This window comes from Charadrius vociferus, unplaced genomic scaffold, assembly GCF_000708025.1.
Source record: "Charadrius vociferus isolate BGI_N301 unplaced genomic scaffold, ASM70802v2 scaffold341, whole genome shotgun sequence".
NCBI classification, from domain to species: Eukaryota; Metazoa; Chordata; class Aves; order Charadriiformes; family Charadriidae; genus Charadrius; species Charadrius vociferus.
In genome coordinates, this window is record NW_009646847.1 from 1,025,500 (window position 1) to 1,040,296 (window position 14,797).

The 14,797-nt window shown below is 57.2% G+C and overlaps 1 protein-coding gene across 1 annotated transcript; it reads right to left on the bottom strand.

Annotated features, from left to right (window-relative positions):
• Positions 1-8,015: 8,015 nt before the first annotated feature.
• Positions 8,016-14,525, bottom strand: DHX38 (DEAH (Asp-Glu-Ala-His) box polypeptide 38). The gene is made up of 18 exons (XM_009894039.1): positions 14,398-14,525; positions 13,375-13,487; positions 13,134-13,271; positions 12,693-12,879; positions 12,417-12,602; positions 11,844-11,984; positions 11,547-11,657; positions 11,355-11,471; positions 11,011-11,118; positions 10,781-10,893; positions 10,106-10,314; positions 9,873-10,027; positions 9,640-9,795; positions 9,430-9,564; positions 9,225-9,350; positions 8,728-8,823; positions 8,438-8,559; positions 8,016-8,292 (listed from the first exon to the last, which is right to left on the bottom strand). Exons 2-18 carry the CDS (start codon positions 13,437-13,439, stop codon positions 8,208-8,210), a joined length of 2,250 nt encoding a protein of 749 aa, XP_009892341.1. The 5' UTR covers positions 13,440-13,487; positions 14,398-14,525; the 3' UTR covers positions 8,016-8,207.
• Positions 14,526-14,797: the final 272 nt, after the last annotated feature.

Sequence of the window (14,797 nt, forward strand, 5' to 3'; positions counted from 1 at the left end):
AGCACGGCATTGCATGTTGCACAATGCAACGTGGCATGGCACAGCTCAGCACGCGTGGCACGGCAGTGCGGACCATTGCAGCACGTGCAGTAACCAACTTGGCAGTGGGCACAGCCCGGTGGCACCGCTGCATGCAGTGATGAGGGCAAACGAGGTGGCAAAGGTCCACCTAAGCCACGGCTGGAAGGGTGTGAACTGCTGTGGGACAGCAGAGCAATGCCGAGCCGTGCCGCCATGTGCTAGGCAGAGCTGTGCCACGCAGAGCTCAGTCTCAGCATGTGTGCTGTGTGCAGGGTGCTGCCAGGGGAGGGCTAATGGCTTTAATTAAAGCAGCAATAAGGCCGTGACGGAGCACCGAGGCAGAGGATGGCAGCTGTGGAGGCTCTGTGCCCTGGCTGCCACTGCCTGAACAAGACTGAAATCTGCAGGGAAATGTTGTTCCCTTGCACTGGCAGAAATTAGGGCTAAATTCAATTGCGTTCTGCGCAGTGGGGGTTAAGTGGCCCCGCTCGCAGGACTGTTGGTGCTGCGCCCGCTCCCACCGCCTGTGGCTGCGACCCGCTGGTGGAGCAGGTCGCCATGGCAACCGATGATTTCTATTATGGTACATCTGCGTCCACCTTCTGGGCCCGGCTCGGCCTTGGAAATTTCCAGTTAAAATACTTACCTGCGAAACTGCGCTGAGCATCAGCGAAGGGAGAGCGCAGGGAACCCTGTGGCACAGGCAGCCCGGGCCCACGGCAGCTGTGTGCCCAGGGCGCCGCTGTGCAGCCATGCTGCAGGCAGCACTGGCACCCAGGGACACGCTTTGCCACCCCGGGTGGGTGGTAGAGCTGCGGTGCAGCCCCAGGCAAGGAGCACAGACCAGCCACACGCTGCCCAGAGCTGTGGAGCCGTTGTGGGGCAGCCCCATCCACTGACCCCACCGCAGCGAGCACGCTGGCCTGGGGTGCAAGGCTCACCCAGTGGACCTCCCCCCCAACTCAGGCACTGCAGACCCAGTTTCACCAGTCAACGATCCCATCTGCAGCAGCATTTTGCCTCTGTGGACTGGTTTTCATACACCTGCACTGCTGCACGCGTATCTACAGGGTGACTGCGACCCGGCGGGATGGAGGAGGTCTCCTGTGCCCAGCTGGAGGTCGCTGCCTGCCAAGACCCAACACTGGTTCCTCCTGCCAGCACCAGTCCATCCCCTGTGCACCGGTTTTCCTAAACGCCCGGGTGAAGGTTTCCTGCAGGGTGGCACGGCAGGATTTCCCTTCGCAAGAGCCGCTTGCCCTCTTCCCAGCAGATCGGTGCTGCACATGTGCCTGCTGATTTGGGTTCCTCTCGGCTGCCCCAGGAGCAGCAGCCGGGCTGACAGCCACGCTCATCGCCATCCTCAGAGCCTCTCCTCACCCATGGGCATCACACTTGCCCCAAGAAGCTTCTGGGGCTCGCTCAGCCTGCCCTGGGGCCCGTGGCCGGCAGCCCTGCCAGGATGCGCCCCTGTGGCGGGTCCCTCCAGCACCTCCCTCGGCCCCGTGCGTGGTGTGCCGAGCAGAGGGGCCACACTGCCCCCCCCCCAGCTGCCGTCATGCCGCTTGGGCGGCCCCGGGCCCGATTTGTTCATATTTACACACAGAGGCAGACGGTTTGTTTTGGGGTTGATTTTTTTTTTTTTTATGCTATTGATCTGGTGCTTTAAGAGGGGAAAAAAATCTCCTTTGCTGTCTAAACACTATTGATCTGTGCTGGGAAGCCGCATGGACAGGGAAGGGCGTGGAAAAATTGAAATTTCATTTCCGACAACTTGTTCCTGTTATTTTTACCCTTTTGGACAGGGAGAAACACGGAGCAGAGGCCTCAGTCGATGTGGTCAATAGCTCCCCTGAGAGCTCAGCGCAGCTCGGGGGGGGTGTCTCGGGGAGCCGCGGGCCGGCACAGTGGGAGGCAGCCGTGCCCGGCTGTCCCAGGCCACGGCACCGAGCATGGTGCCGCTGCTGGCCCCATTGGCACCTGCCAGCCCTGCAGCGTGACCTGGGGCCAGCAATGGGGCCAGAGCACGGCACAAGGACGGTGCAAGGAGGGGGTGTAGCACAGAGAGAAGGGGTGCAGGGGCAGTGTGAGGCCCAGCCATGGCACGAGGCTGCCGCAAGGCTGACCACGTATGCCAGTGCTGGGTATGCCAGCAGGGTGGGAGAGGGCTCGCGGCATGCACCGGTACCAGGAGGGATTCCCCGCTGCACGAGGTCACTGGGTTCTGGTTCTGGGCATTGTCCCCAGAACCAGGCCAGGGCATGGGCTGCAGGCAGGGCAGTGTTATGACGTGCCAGGGACAGAGCGTGATCGAGGAACATGCCACATGAATGCTTCGGTGAGGGCTGCAGGCAGCGGTGGGGGCCGTGCTCCGTTGAGAGGGGGCAGGTGCTGCTGGAGGGGAGGGCCATGGGCTCCCCTGCAGCTCCGCCATGCTTTTGCAGGAGCTCCAGGCTCAGCGGCGCCCACTGGCACCGAGTGCTCCTGCAATGGGGAGTTGCAGTGACAATGCCATGGGATGGTGGGGCTGCCCCCAGCAGGGCTTGGTGACATCCCTGGCTGCTCCCTCCCTGGAACCCAAGGTTGTCTGGGGCCAGTGGGAAAGGCCTGTCCCATGTTGTGGTCCCTCTAGCAGTAAGAGAATGTCCAAAATGCAGAACATCCAGGGAGGTTCCTGCAGCTCTGAGCCAGCCTGAGGGTCCCTGTGGAGGGCTGCCAGGAGCAGAGGAGGCAAAACCAGAGCTGAGCAGCTCCATCCAACTGCTTCAGCAGGCGACGGAGACCTGGCAGCCCAAAAACCACCCCTCCTCCCACCCCAGGCACTGTTTGTGTAGCTGCAGGCTGGTGGCCAGGTGGTATAGGTAGCCCTGGCCAGCCCTCACTGTACCACCGGGCAGCCTGTCCCCTAGGGCTGGGGAAAGCACAAGGGCTCAGGGGCATCCAGTCCTACTGTGGCTGCACTGGTCCCACTGCCACCATTTCCCACAACGGCCACAGCTCATGTTGGCATCACTGCATTGCTAAGTGCCAGCATTGTCGGGGGCTTGGCTGTTCATGAGCCCAGGGGGACTGTCAGAACACACACGCAGGTTGGTGCTGCCTGGGGAGAGGGGTCTGCACCCCACCAGTCGTCTAGACCATTGCTGCTCTCTGACCGAAACCTGGACTGCCAGCATTGTCATCCTGCCCCAGTGCCTAGCAAGAGCTGCGAGATGGGCAGGCCACAGCAGCGAGCCAGACAGATGCTGCTCATGCTATGTCCTAGGGCCAAAGGCAAGCCTCGGTGCTGGAGCCACAGCAAGGGGAGCCCCAAGCATGCCAGGACACCAAGCAGCAGGAGCTGGAGGCAGCACAGATGCTGACCTCAATACTGCAGCTGCACCTGGACTTCTTCAGGGCCATGAACCACAAGCGGCTGGTCCAGCTGCAGCAGCACGAGTGTGCAGTGGAGCAAAGGCACCAGGACTTGGTCTTTCTGATGCAGCAGTACCAGGCGGTGATGGGCAAGGTACCACTGCTGGGCACGGCGGTCACAGCCCAGATTGCATGGGTCCCTCACCCTTGGCCATGTGTCCCCCACAGCCATCCCATCACAGGCAAGGCACCACGCTGGCCCAACAGCCCTGCCTGTGCAAACAGCTGGTGAGCAGCCCCCCACCCCGGGGAGGGCAGAGGATGTCCTGCCAGCCACATGTGGGACAAGGACTTAGCACTGCACCCTCAATGGAGCAGCCCAGACAGCCCAGACACAGGCTGGCACGACTCAGTCCACCCAGCTGAGCAGAGCTGGAAGACTGCAGCCCCCAGTGGCCCCACTGACACCCTGGGCACCATCCCCAGGGCTACTGGCACTGCTGCAGTCCACAGCCTCACCAGTGAGCTGGGCTCACCGCTCTCCTCCCATGCCCATGCCCTATCACAGGTCAGGGACCTCAGGGATGCCTTTCCAGGGCTGATAGGTGTCCAGCAGACACTGCCACAACAGGGGGGGCATTGGGGGGGGGGGAGGAGGGCGGGGGCGGGGAGGCCTGCACAGGGATGAGAGGGCCAGGAGCCAGCAGCCATCCTGCCTCCCACCTGGTGCAGACCGCATCCTGCTGCCACAGACCCTCGCCAATAGTCCATTGCCTGGGGGTTGTCCCAAACTAGCTGCTTCTCCAGCCCCAGCCATTCCACAGCAGGAACACAGGGCAATCCGGGGCATCCCATACCCTGCTGGGTACCCCCAGGTCAGTGATGCACCTCTCCACAGGGCCAGAAGAATGAGGCGGTGCAGACAGAGGTCACCTCCTACGTGGCTGCCCATAGCCATGCCGACACCAGCTACAATATCCTGAAGGAGGAGCACACAGAGCTTCTTGAACAGGTCAGTGCCGGCAGCCCGGCAGCCACAGCACCGGTGCGTGGGGCTAGGCAGGAGCCGGCCAACAGCGCATGGCTGTGCTCCTCACACAGGTGGTGGTAGACACAGAGATGATGCACTGCAGGCAGAAGTGGGCAGCTGAGGAGCACCAGTACCAGGCACAGGACATGCAGCTGGGGAGGGCGGCCGAGCGGAGCAGTGCCGAGGAAGGTGGGGTGGGCAAGGAGGGGGGCATCCAGGGCCACAGGGCTGGGACATGTGAGGGCTGGAGCCTGCAGCCAGAACCCTGGGGTTCCATGCTCTTGGTGTCTCCACTGAGGAGACCAGGCCCAGCCAGAGCTGGAGCCCATGGCTTGCCCTGATGGCAGAGAGCAGCAGGAAGGAGGCATCTGGCACCCATAAGGGTCACTGCACACTGGCTGGAGGATGAAGCAGGAGACCGCTCTAGGAGGCAGCAGGCAGCACCTCCCCGTCAGTTACTGCACGTCCACCCACTACAGCAGCACTCAGTCCATCCTGCCGCAACCATGGGGAGATGGCAAGGTCCTGTGGGCACCACGGGTTCCCTGTGCTTGTGGAGCATCGCTAGTTACCAAGTTACAGGGCAGAGAGCATTTCCCTGTGCAGTTCTGGGAAGGTGGAGAGGCAGCTCCACAAGCCTGTGGGGAGGTAGTCGGGGGGGGCATAGGAGCAAGAGCAAGTATCCCAAAACCGCGCTGCAGGGCTGAGCCCTGCTCCGCTTCCCGCAGAAGCCATGGGACAGCGTGGGGGGAAGGCAATGCCAGACAGCCCCCACTGTCTCAAGCAGCTCAGGCATCGACAGAGCAGCCGCCAGCCCCGAGCATCCTGCAGCCTGCAGAGGAGCAGCCGTGCCTGTGCTCGGGGAAGGCCAGCTGCGAGGGGGAGGCCGAGCTGCAAGCACTGCAGAAGCAAGCAGCCAGCAGCAAAGCTGAGCCGGCAGAAAGCAGGTAGGCAGGCCCTGAAGCCAGCTGTCCCGGGCACAGCCAGAGCCCAAACAGGGTTCTACCAGTGCCCACTCCTTCAAGGGAGGGCAGTGTGGGGCGGCCACAGCTGGGACTGTGCCCTCGCTCCCAGGGAGCTGGCGGTGCGGCTCCAGGCAGAGCTGAGCCAGTGGCAGTGGAAACAGCAGGTGACCCTGGAGCAGGCACTGCAACACACGCACGCTGCTGCCCAAGCCACAGAGAAGCTGCAGAGAAGCCAGGAACAGCTCCAAGCCCTGAGGGAGCAGGTAGGTAGCAGGCAAGACCTGCTGTGGGCATCCCTCCGTCATCCTGGTCCCAGTTCTCCCCTGCCCCATGGATAAGCCAGGGCCTGCCCAGTGGCAGGAGCAGGCTACCATGCCAGGGGAGCTGTGCTGTCAGCAGGATGGGAAGGAAAAGCTCCAGCAAGAGCTGCAGCAGGCAAAGGAGTGGACGAGCACCCTCAAGAGAGAGAATAAAGCCCTGCAGCAAAGCCTGTGCTGCAGGAGCACTGGAGTGGGCATCGAGCTGGGACCGGCGGCAGGAGAGAGGGCACAGCCCTGGCGCCGGCAGGAAGCAGCACAAGCACAGCAGTGCAGCACCCACTAACGCGTTTGCCTTCTCTGCAGCTGAGGGCACAGGAGGAGCAGAGCCAGGGCCTGCGGCACAGCCTGGCTCAGCTGCAGGAGGAGTTGGGAGCCACCCGCTTCCAGAGGCAGCAAAGTCTGCAGCAGCTTAGCGGAGCCAAGGAGACCATCAGAGACCTGCAGCAAGAAGTGGCCTCCAACAGAAAGCACCTGGCAGAGCTGCTGCAACAGGTGAGGGCAGGGACGGGACCAGCCCCAAGATGCAGCCAGCCACCATGCAGCCCTCTGTGCCAGAGCCCCTTCCTGCTTCAGGGCAGCACTAGCCCCCGGGGGGGAGCCTCAGCCTGCCCACGGCTGTGCCAACCACCCTCCCTGCCCCACAACTTTGCATGCAGGTGGGGGACATGGCCACCCTGCAGGCAGAGCTGGCCCAAGCCCAGCAAGAGAAAGCCAAGCAGGAGGAGATGATTGCAGCCTACGAGGAGCAGAGGCAGCAGCTCCACTGGGAGCTGAGGAAGCTGCAGGGGGCCCAGGAGCAGAGCAAGCAGGAGGTAAGCGTGTCCCAAGCCTTCCCACGGGGCACCAGGAGTCTGTACTCAGCCTGTGTCTCTCTCACTGCCTCTCTGTGCCACCAACAGGCCCATTCCCTCCAGGAGAAGCTGCGGGAGCTGAGCAGACGAGCCCAACACTGGCAGCAGCTACACCAGGACAGTGAGCGAGCTCTGGCTGTGCAAGAAGAGGAGCTGGTTGTTTGCAAGGTGGAGCTGGCTTTCCTCAAGGAAGAGCTCCGCAAGGCCAAGGAGCAGGTGCAGGATAGAAACAGGCAGCACCACAGCCCAAGGGCAGGAGCGCAGGCTGGGCCCCTAGCACCAGGGAATGACAGATCCTTGGCAACAGGCAGGGGAGAGGTGGAGAGGACAGGACAGGGGACACCATACTGCAGATCCCAGGCCACCAAGGGCTCTGGCAGCAGCAGGGCTGAATATCTTCTCCTTAAACTAGCCCTCTTTGCTCCGTTGCTAGAAAGAAGCCTCTCAGCATTGAACTACCATGTTGTGACAGAAGTTCACGACCAGTAGTGCTGAGGTAACGGTTCTTCTCCAGAGCAGTTCTCCCAAGGCACCGACATCTCTAGAGCCTCTGCTCAGCCCCCGCCCGGTTTCAACTTCATTCCTGGGCTCATAGATGGTGGGAAGAGCAGTCACATGCTGGTTCACACATGGCACGGGGGCTCATTCTTTCCAGGTAGAAACCCTGCGCTCTTCCCGTGCTCTGGCATGCCCTGACAGCAGCAGGCCACATAAGGAGACGGGGCTAGTGCTGGTCAACATCAGCCAGTATGTGAAGGAGCAGATGTGAGTGAGAAGCTTTACCGGAGTAGAGAGGAGCAAATGGCTGCCTTCTCCTCATACCAACTCACTCAGCTCACGCCTTGTTTTCAGGCAGTCAGATGAGAAACTAGTGCACAGGATCCAGCAGCAGACAGCAGAGCTGACAGACAAAAAGGAGTAAGTGGGGAACGTGGGGAGTGGGGCTGAGCTCTCCGCACGCAGCAGTTACGGCTGCTGGCAGGGATGTATAGGACCAATGGACAACTGCTGGACTACCCAAGCTTTGCCAGGCCAGAAGTTCAGGATTGTCTCTGCACCACTGCATCACTTCATCTCCGCTGCCTTTCCTCCAGACATCTTCAAGACACACTGGGCAGGACGCAGGAAGAAAACACATACCTCATGGTCAGAACACATGAGCAGCACCACAAGTGTGGGGAGCTGAAGGTGAGCAGAATTCCTGGCACAGCCTGGCCTGGACTGTCGTGTGTGTACAGGGACAGCGGGGCACCAGCTGCCTGCCCAGGGCACGGGCTGCGGGAGAGCTGCCTTGGCAGTACTATGGGGCTGGGGACAGGTTGTCTTTGCCCTCTAGGTCAGCGTAATTCTGTGCCTTGTCCCAGCCTCTACAGGGCAACAACTTGACAGTACCAGCCCTGCACGATTCTGCAGGGCTGCCTCCACCCAACACTCACCTCCAGGACAAGAAGCAGCGCAAAACAAAGTAAGAATTAGACTGACAACCTTTAAACAAATAAAATTATTTCTGTTCTGTAGCAAAATTAGTGCCAAGCAACCAAAGCCTTCCTGGGCCACAAGCTGCAGAGCACATCACAGAGTACAGTGATCAGAGGAGCTCGGCACTCTCCTAAGGCTCAGCTGCTCCTGGAAGTCTTTAAGCCTCAAAGCAATGGGCGCTGCCTCCTTAGAGTCCAAAGCGGGCTGGGGTGCGTCGTGGCGTCAGGGGCTCCCCCTGCTCCTTCCGCCCAGGGGTGTAGATTTTAGTGGATCTGCCAGGAGAGGACAAGGGTGGTTAGTGGAATATGCAACCTTTCCCTGCACCAGCATACCCATGGGGAAGTTGGGATCCTCCACACAGCTCACTACTCCTGCTCTTAAGTAGGCAACCCATGGCCAGGCAGGGCCAGCACCTACCTTGCACTGCCCAGTGGGTTACGGCGCTCCTGCTCCTCCCGACGGGCACGCAGCTGCTCCTCAGCCAAAGCCATCTCTTCCTCCATGGCAGACACTTCCTCCTTGGCACGGCGGCGGTTCTCCTGGAGCAATGCAGTAGCAGGTCAGGGACAGGCAGAGGGCTGGCCAGCTGCCAGAGTCCTCTGCTGGCCCACAGGCCTGGTCTCTCCATGTCAAAACACACACACTGCACTAGAACAGGCATACAGTGGGCCTGCTGTCTGCCAGTTCACCCCGGACAGGAGACTCACCTGGCGCGACCTGCCAGCATGTTTGATACTGTAGAACATAGGGCCCAGCTCTGCCAGCCACTCTCCATCCACAGCAGTGACACACTGCATGTATTCCTGCAGGGACAAAAGGGAAGACCAGGGTAGCAGGATGGCACTCTCAGGGCCTGGGCACCATTTCTAGAGCCATGGCAGCTCCCTCCCTCCCTCATTTGCTCATGGCACTTTTCAGGTTGGGACTATACCCCTTCCAGACAATTCCACCTGGCCTCAGAAGCTGCTATGGGCTGGACTTGGTGAGACTGCAAAGAGGTTCAAACATGTCCCACACAGGCCAGGAAAAAAATACTGGGAAACGGACAAACAGGACTCTGCAAGTGACAGACATGCCCAGTCGGTATAGATGAGAAAGGCTGAGAACGGCCCTTCTGATAGATCCTAGTATCACAGCAAAGCCCTCATCTCATCTCCCTCGGAGCACTCCTCACCCTTCTTGCTAGCCCTCAGCTCAAGCTCACCTTGGTGGTCATGACCAACTCATGATACACAATGTAGTCTGGTGTGTAGCCCATGCCAAACAGGGAGCTCGTGGGGTGCAGGTGGCAGGGCATGCCTGTGCGGATGTTCACATACTCCCCAATGCCCTGCAAAGAGAAGTGTGGTTAGCCCACCTGTTCCCAGACAGTGCCTCTCAGCCCCAGGACAAGCAGAGACACCTCTCACCTTCAGCTTTGCAGCTTGATGGAAATAGGCAGCACAAATGCACTTCCTGACAACATCCCAGTCGGTACCACAGGACGCTAAGCTCATCCGCTGCTGCACCATAATGTCCTTGAGCTGGGCACGCACCTCCCGCACCTGCAAAGGTGTGTGGCAGTCAGATCCTTCTCCTGTGTAAGGCTCCCACCCCCAACCTCATTGCCACAGCCTCACCTTCCGCATGGCCTTGGCATGGATGAAGTGCTGGTTGCACCACAGTGTAGAATAGCTGTTGTTCTTCCACTGCAGGTAAACATTCAGATAAGTCAAGTGATCACTCTCTGGAACAGCAAATTTCTCCCGCACTTGGTCACTCTCTTCCTCTCGGCCCTGAAGGGTAAGCAAAGAACACGGATTAGTCAAAGGTCAGGGGAAGGCCCCAAACTGCTGAAAGAGCAAACAGGTACCTTAGGACGATAAAAGATGGCAGGCACAGACAACATGGAGACGATGAGCAAGATCTCAGAGCTGCAACCCATGTCACAGGAGACAATGAGCATTTTGGAGAGTGCAGGATCCAGTGGGAACTCCACCATGAGACGTCCTGTTGAGGTCAGACCACCTGTAGGAACAGCATAGGGATCAGCAGCTGGGCAGGTCTCAGTCCCACGGGCTGAGAGCTTACCCCGTCGGCCGATACCTGTGTTATCCAAGGCCCCCAGGATCCACAGCTGGTACATGGAGTTCAGCATGTTGTCTTCAGGGGGTGGATCCATGAAGTGGAACTGCAGCAGGTCCTGCACACCCAGGGACTTCAGCAAAAGCACTACGTTGGCAAGGTTGGTGCGCTGGATCTCGGGCACCGTGGTTGTCAGCAGCTCATTCTTGTAGGCACTCTGGGTGTAGAGCCTGGGGAACAGATGCCAAGAGCATGCCAGGCATGGCATGGGGCAGCAACTCTGCACTCAGCCAGGTGACTCAGTGGGACGCTAGGGAGGAACCTCTACCCTGGCCAAAGTGTGACGTCCCCAGCACATAAGAGTACCTGGGCTCCAGGGACCCCTCTCAGGCACAGTTCTTCCCTGGGCACAGACCAGTCTCAAAGCAAAGCCTTGAGAAAGCTGCCTTTGGCTTGGCTGTTATCCTGACAGTATCAAGGACAGAACAGCCACGAGTGAAGATGGGCAAGGGAAGAAACTGGAGCATATCCTTTCCTCTGCAGAGGAACTGGCTCCAAAAGAGAGGGCCTCAAGGCCTGCCTACTGCCTTCATCCCCCCAAGAAGTTCAAGAGAATGAACAGCTCCAGTGAGAAAAAAATATATATAACCTGATGCCGAGCTGCAGATACAACAGGAACACCAGTGACATGCCTACCTGAAGCAGTGGCCTGGGCCTGTTCGGCCAGCTCGGCCTGCCCTCTGATTGGCATTGGCTTGACTGATGGGGTAGATCTGCAGCGCATCCATGCCTATACGGGGGTTGAAAACCTGTAGGGCATGAGAAGAACAGACTGAAGTAAAAGGGAGTCTGGGTCACTACCACAGAACTCCCTCAATCCAACCCCAGAGATCACAGATGTAACAGTGTGGGAATTCTTGGCTTACCTTCAACTTGCAGTAGCCAGAGTCAATCACAAACATGATGCCGTCCACTGTCAGTGAGGTCTCTGCTATGTTAGTGGCAACAATGCACTTCCTAACCCCATCCGGAGCCTGCAAGCATACTGCACATCAGTCAAATCCCTGCACCACTGAGGAAGAGCACATAGCAGCAACACAGAACCCAGAAGGAAAGGGGTGACTCTTGGGAAGCTGAGGGGGACACACGCTTTCTCTCACCCTCCACATGCAATGCAAAAGGCACATCTGAACTTCTTACTCATGCTCAATAGTTTTCCCTGCGCTATTTTCCCCTGTCCCCACTCCTATCACAGAGCACACATCAGCACCTTCTGGAAGATCTTGGCCTGCAAGTCTGACGGTAGCTGAGAATAGATAGGCAGTACAGCAAGAGCAGGCGCCTTCTCCAGCTCCTCAAGGTGCTCCACAATTTGCTCCGAGGTCACCTAGACACAAAGAGGGGTGTAAACTTAAGATTAAAATAACAAGGGGGTAGGACAGTGCCTGCCCTTCCAGCTCACCTCTATGTCTTCCTGTCCAGGCATGAAGACAAGGATGTCCCCAGGAGCACCAGACAAATGGACCTGCAGGGCTTGTTTCACTGCAGCCTCCACATAATCCTCTTGTGGGGTCTGAAAGGCACAGCTCAGGTTACAGATGCCAATAATCTCACCTGCCCTGTCCTGTGTGCAAGACTCTATCATATCGTAGCATGGCTACTCCTCCTTAATCCTTCCTGTCCACCACAGAGTACTGTACACCCAAGTCAGAACCCCCTCCCGTCACAACAGAACTTCCCTCTGCAATGTTGACCATACCTTGCTGAAAAGAATATCAACAGGGAAAGTGCGTCCAGGAATGTGGAAAATAGGAACGTTCCCAAAGAAGGAGGCAAACTTATCTGCATCCATGGTGGCCGAGGTGACAACAAGCTTCAGATCTGAGCGTCGGGCCACCACCTAAAAAAACAGATGAAAGGAACAATAAGGAAGGGGTATTTCTGCATGGCTGCAGGCTGCGGAGACAACAGCACAGGACAAAACTTCTGCTGTACTCTAAGAGGCACTGGCCACTAATGCCAGGGAACACAGACATCTGTGCAGTTAAAAAGACACGCCAACCTCAGTCCAGGAAACCTTAAGCCAGCAAAGATCTCTGTATCTAGACTTCCTGAGAGTTAGCCAGCAAGCCTCTGGCAGCATTTAGGCACTAGGAGAGATTTAATGCCCCAGAACCAGAGACCAGGATGTTGGAGCAGGAAGTGCAGAGATGTGGCTGCTCTGCTTCCCTCTCCCAGACCTAGTAAAGAAGAGCTGTCCCTGCCAATACTCTGCTTTAATACCAGCTCACGTGCCCTGTGCTGCTCTCCACTAGTCGAAGCTCACACATACCTCCCGAAGCAGGCCAAAGAGCACGTCAGTATTGAGTGAGCGCTCATGTGCCTCATCCATGATGATAGCACTGTAGTTGTCCAGGTCAGCCTCTCGCAGTGACTCACGAAGAAGGATCCCATCTGTCATGTATTTGATCACCGTTTTCTCAGACGTGCAGTCCTCAAAGCGGATGGCATAGCCCACCTGGGAGGACAGAGATACCAGTAAGTCTTCCAACAGCCCCATGCACTCACTGTCATCAGGCTTCACCCCTGCACCCACTGCCAGACTCACCTCCTCTCCCAGGCGCACCCCCATCTCTTCACTGACCCGCTTGGCAACTGACATGGCCGCCACTCTGCGGGGCTGGGTGCAGCCAATCATGCCATAGTCTGTGTAGCCATCTTCATGGAGGTACTGTGTCAACTGTGTCGTCTTCCCACTCCCTGTCTCCCCCACCACAATTACGATGCTGTTGTCTCTGAAGAAAGGGAAAAAGTATTCCTTCATACACCACAAAGAAGGGCTTTTGCATTCACAGCCCTGGCTGGCCACACAAGTGTCACCCTACTCAGGCAGGAGAGCTGCCACCAACCACACAAAGCAATGGGCTTTGCTTCATGAGGGTACAGCTTCCAAACAGGCCATGGATCTAGGAGAATTTCTCACTTGGGCTCCTGAGATGTAAGCCAATGCCCCGGGGATGCTCAACAACCAGCTCCCTAGCAGCCATACCTGAGGATGGAGAGCAGCTCCTGCTGCACAGCAAAGATGGGCAGATACTGTCGCTGCTCCAGGATTGATTTTTTCTTGGCGAACTCACTGCTGGCTTCACTTTTTTCCTTCATGTGTTCAGCAAACTTCTGCTCAGTCCTAAGGAAACACCAGAAGTCCTGAAACTACCTCTCCATGCGCTTTGCTATGCCTACAGCCCCCATCACTGGCTAAGCAGGAGTAATACAAAGCAAGCTCCTACTTGTAATCCACTTTGCCATCTTCTGTCACCATCTCATCCTTCTCCTCTTCTTTCTTGATCCCCATAATGTCTCCCAGTTTTGTGCCTGCCAGCTCCCAGTGCTTATGCTGAGCCTGGAAGGACAGAGAGCAGCATAACTTTGCCACAGCAAGCACTGACAAATCATTCTTCTCCAATCCTACTCATAAAACTAGGAAAGAATATTAGCCCCACAATTTGCCAACGCTACAATGCCACACACCCCATTCCTACACCAAGTCCCACTCTCCAAGTGAACTGGAGCAGAGCTTTTAGACACTTGTCTGGATACAGAAACTTCAGGCACAGGATGACCAACCACCTCCTAGGAAAATGGTTCCAGCTGCTGACCTTTCCATTAAATCTGAACTTAAACCTACACAAATCTGAACGAGAGATAATCTTCCAGCTCTTGAAAGGTGCTCACAGGCCTCTCTCCCACCTTGCTATTTGCTCTTGCCTCTGATATCAGTTTAACTTCCACCTCCATTCTGCTCGTAGTATACACAGCACAAATCCAACTCAGTTTCAATTTACAAGCAACACATCTGTGCTTTCCCCACAGCTATCGCATAAGCTTTAGAAAAAGTCCCTAGAAATCAACTCCAAAAACTAATATGCTACCTTAATGCATACCTCCTCTCAGCTCTTCTACTGAGACAAGATACATCTTGCTGCCATACTGACTGCCGACTGTCCCTAAGCTACCTTGCATTCTTCCACCTGCTCTCTTCTCCCATGATCCCAACGTCCTTTGGATCAGACTCCTCTGCACAAGTGCACAGTGATTCATGTCCCAGGCGGCACCTGAGGAAATCACATCACAGCAGCTGCTTATGAGACAATGCAATGAGCTGGGCTGCCAAGATATATCACGTCACAAAAAAATGAACTCCTTATTGTCATTGCTGCCAAAGCCTGTATTCTGCAAAGTCCAAACAAAGGCTATGAGACACTACATAGCATGTGTACAGTGGGGTAGTAGGCCAAAAGGTCACAGCATACCCTTTTACGCTCCTTTTGCTCCCTGTGCTTGCGCACCAATTGGCTGCCTTTCCGGGCTATGATGGCCAAATCTGAGGTGGCATCCTTGACAGGGATGACTGGCTCTGGCTAGAGGAAAGAGGTATTGCTTCAGTACAGAGAGCTCACACTTGCGGGGCTCCCTGCCATCAGCGCCTTCAGCCACAGTCCCTACCTGCTTGGTGAAGACAATTCTTCCATCTAGGAAAGGGGGCACTAGATTGTGCACCAACAGGTGCACTTTAGCAGAGTTATCCTCCTCAAAATCTTCGTCCACTTCAATCCGATGAACCACACCACTGGTCAGCATGCGATTCGTCTCCCAGCGCTCATTATCCTGCAGGAAACAACCTATCAGAAAACACACAGAAGCCCCACAGAA

Bases quoted from the DNA above. Each gene is read 5' to 3' on its own strand.
- DHX38 (XM_009894039.1), bottom strand. From the start codon at position 13,439: ATGGGGATCAAGAAAGAAGAGGAGAAGGATGAGATGGTGACAGAAGAT. The intron at 10,894-11,010 runs GTAAGCCAAGAA...CATGCCCTACAG, and splicing joins CTGGCTACTGCAAGTTGAAG to GTTTTCAACCCCCGTATAGG. The intron at 8,293-8,437 runs GTAGGTGCTGGC...CTCTCCTGGCAG, and splicing joins AACCCACTGGGCAGTGCAAG to ATCCACTAAAATCTACACCC.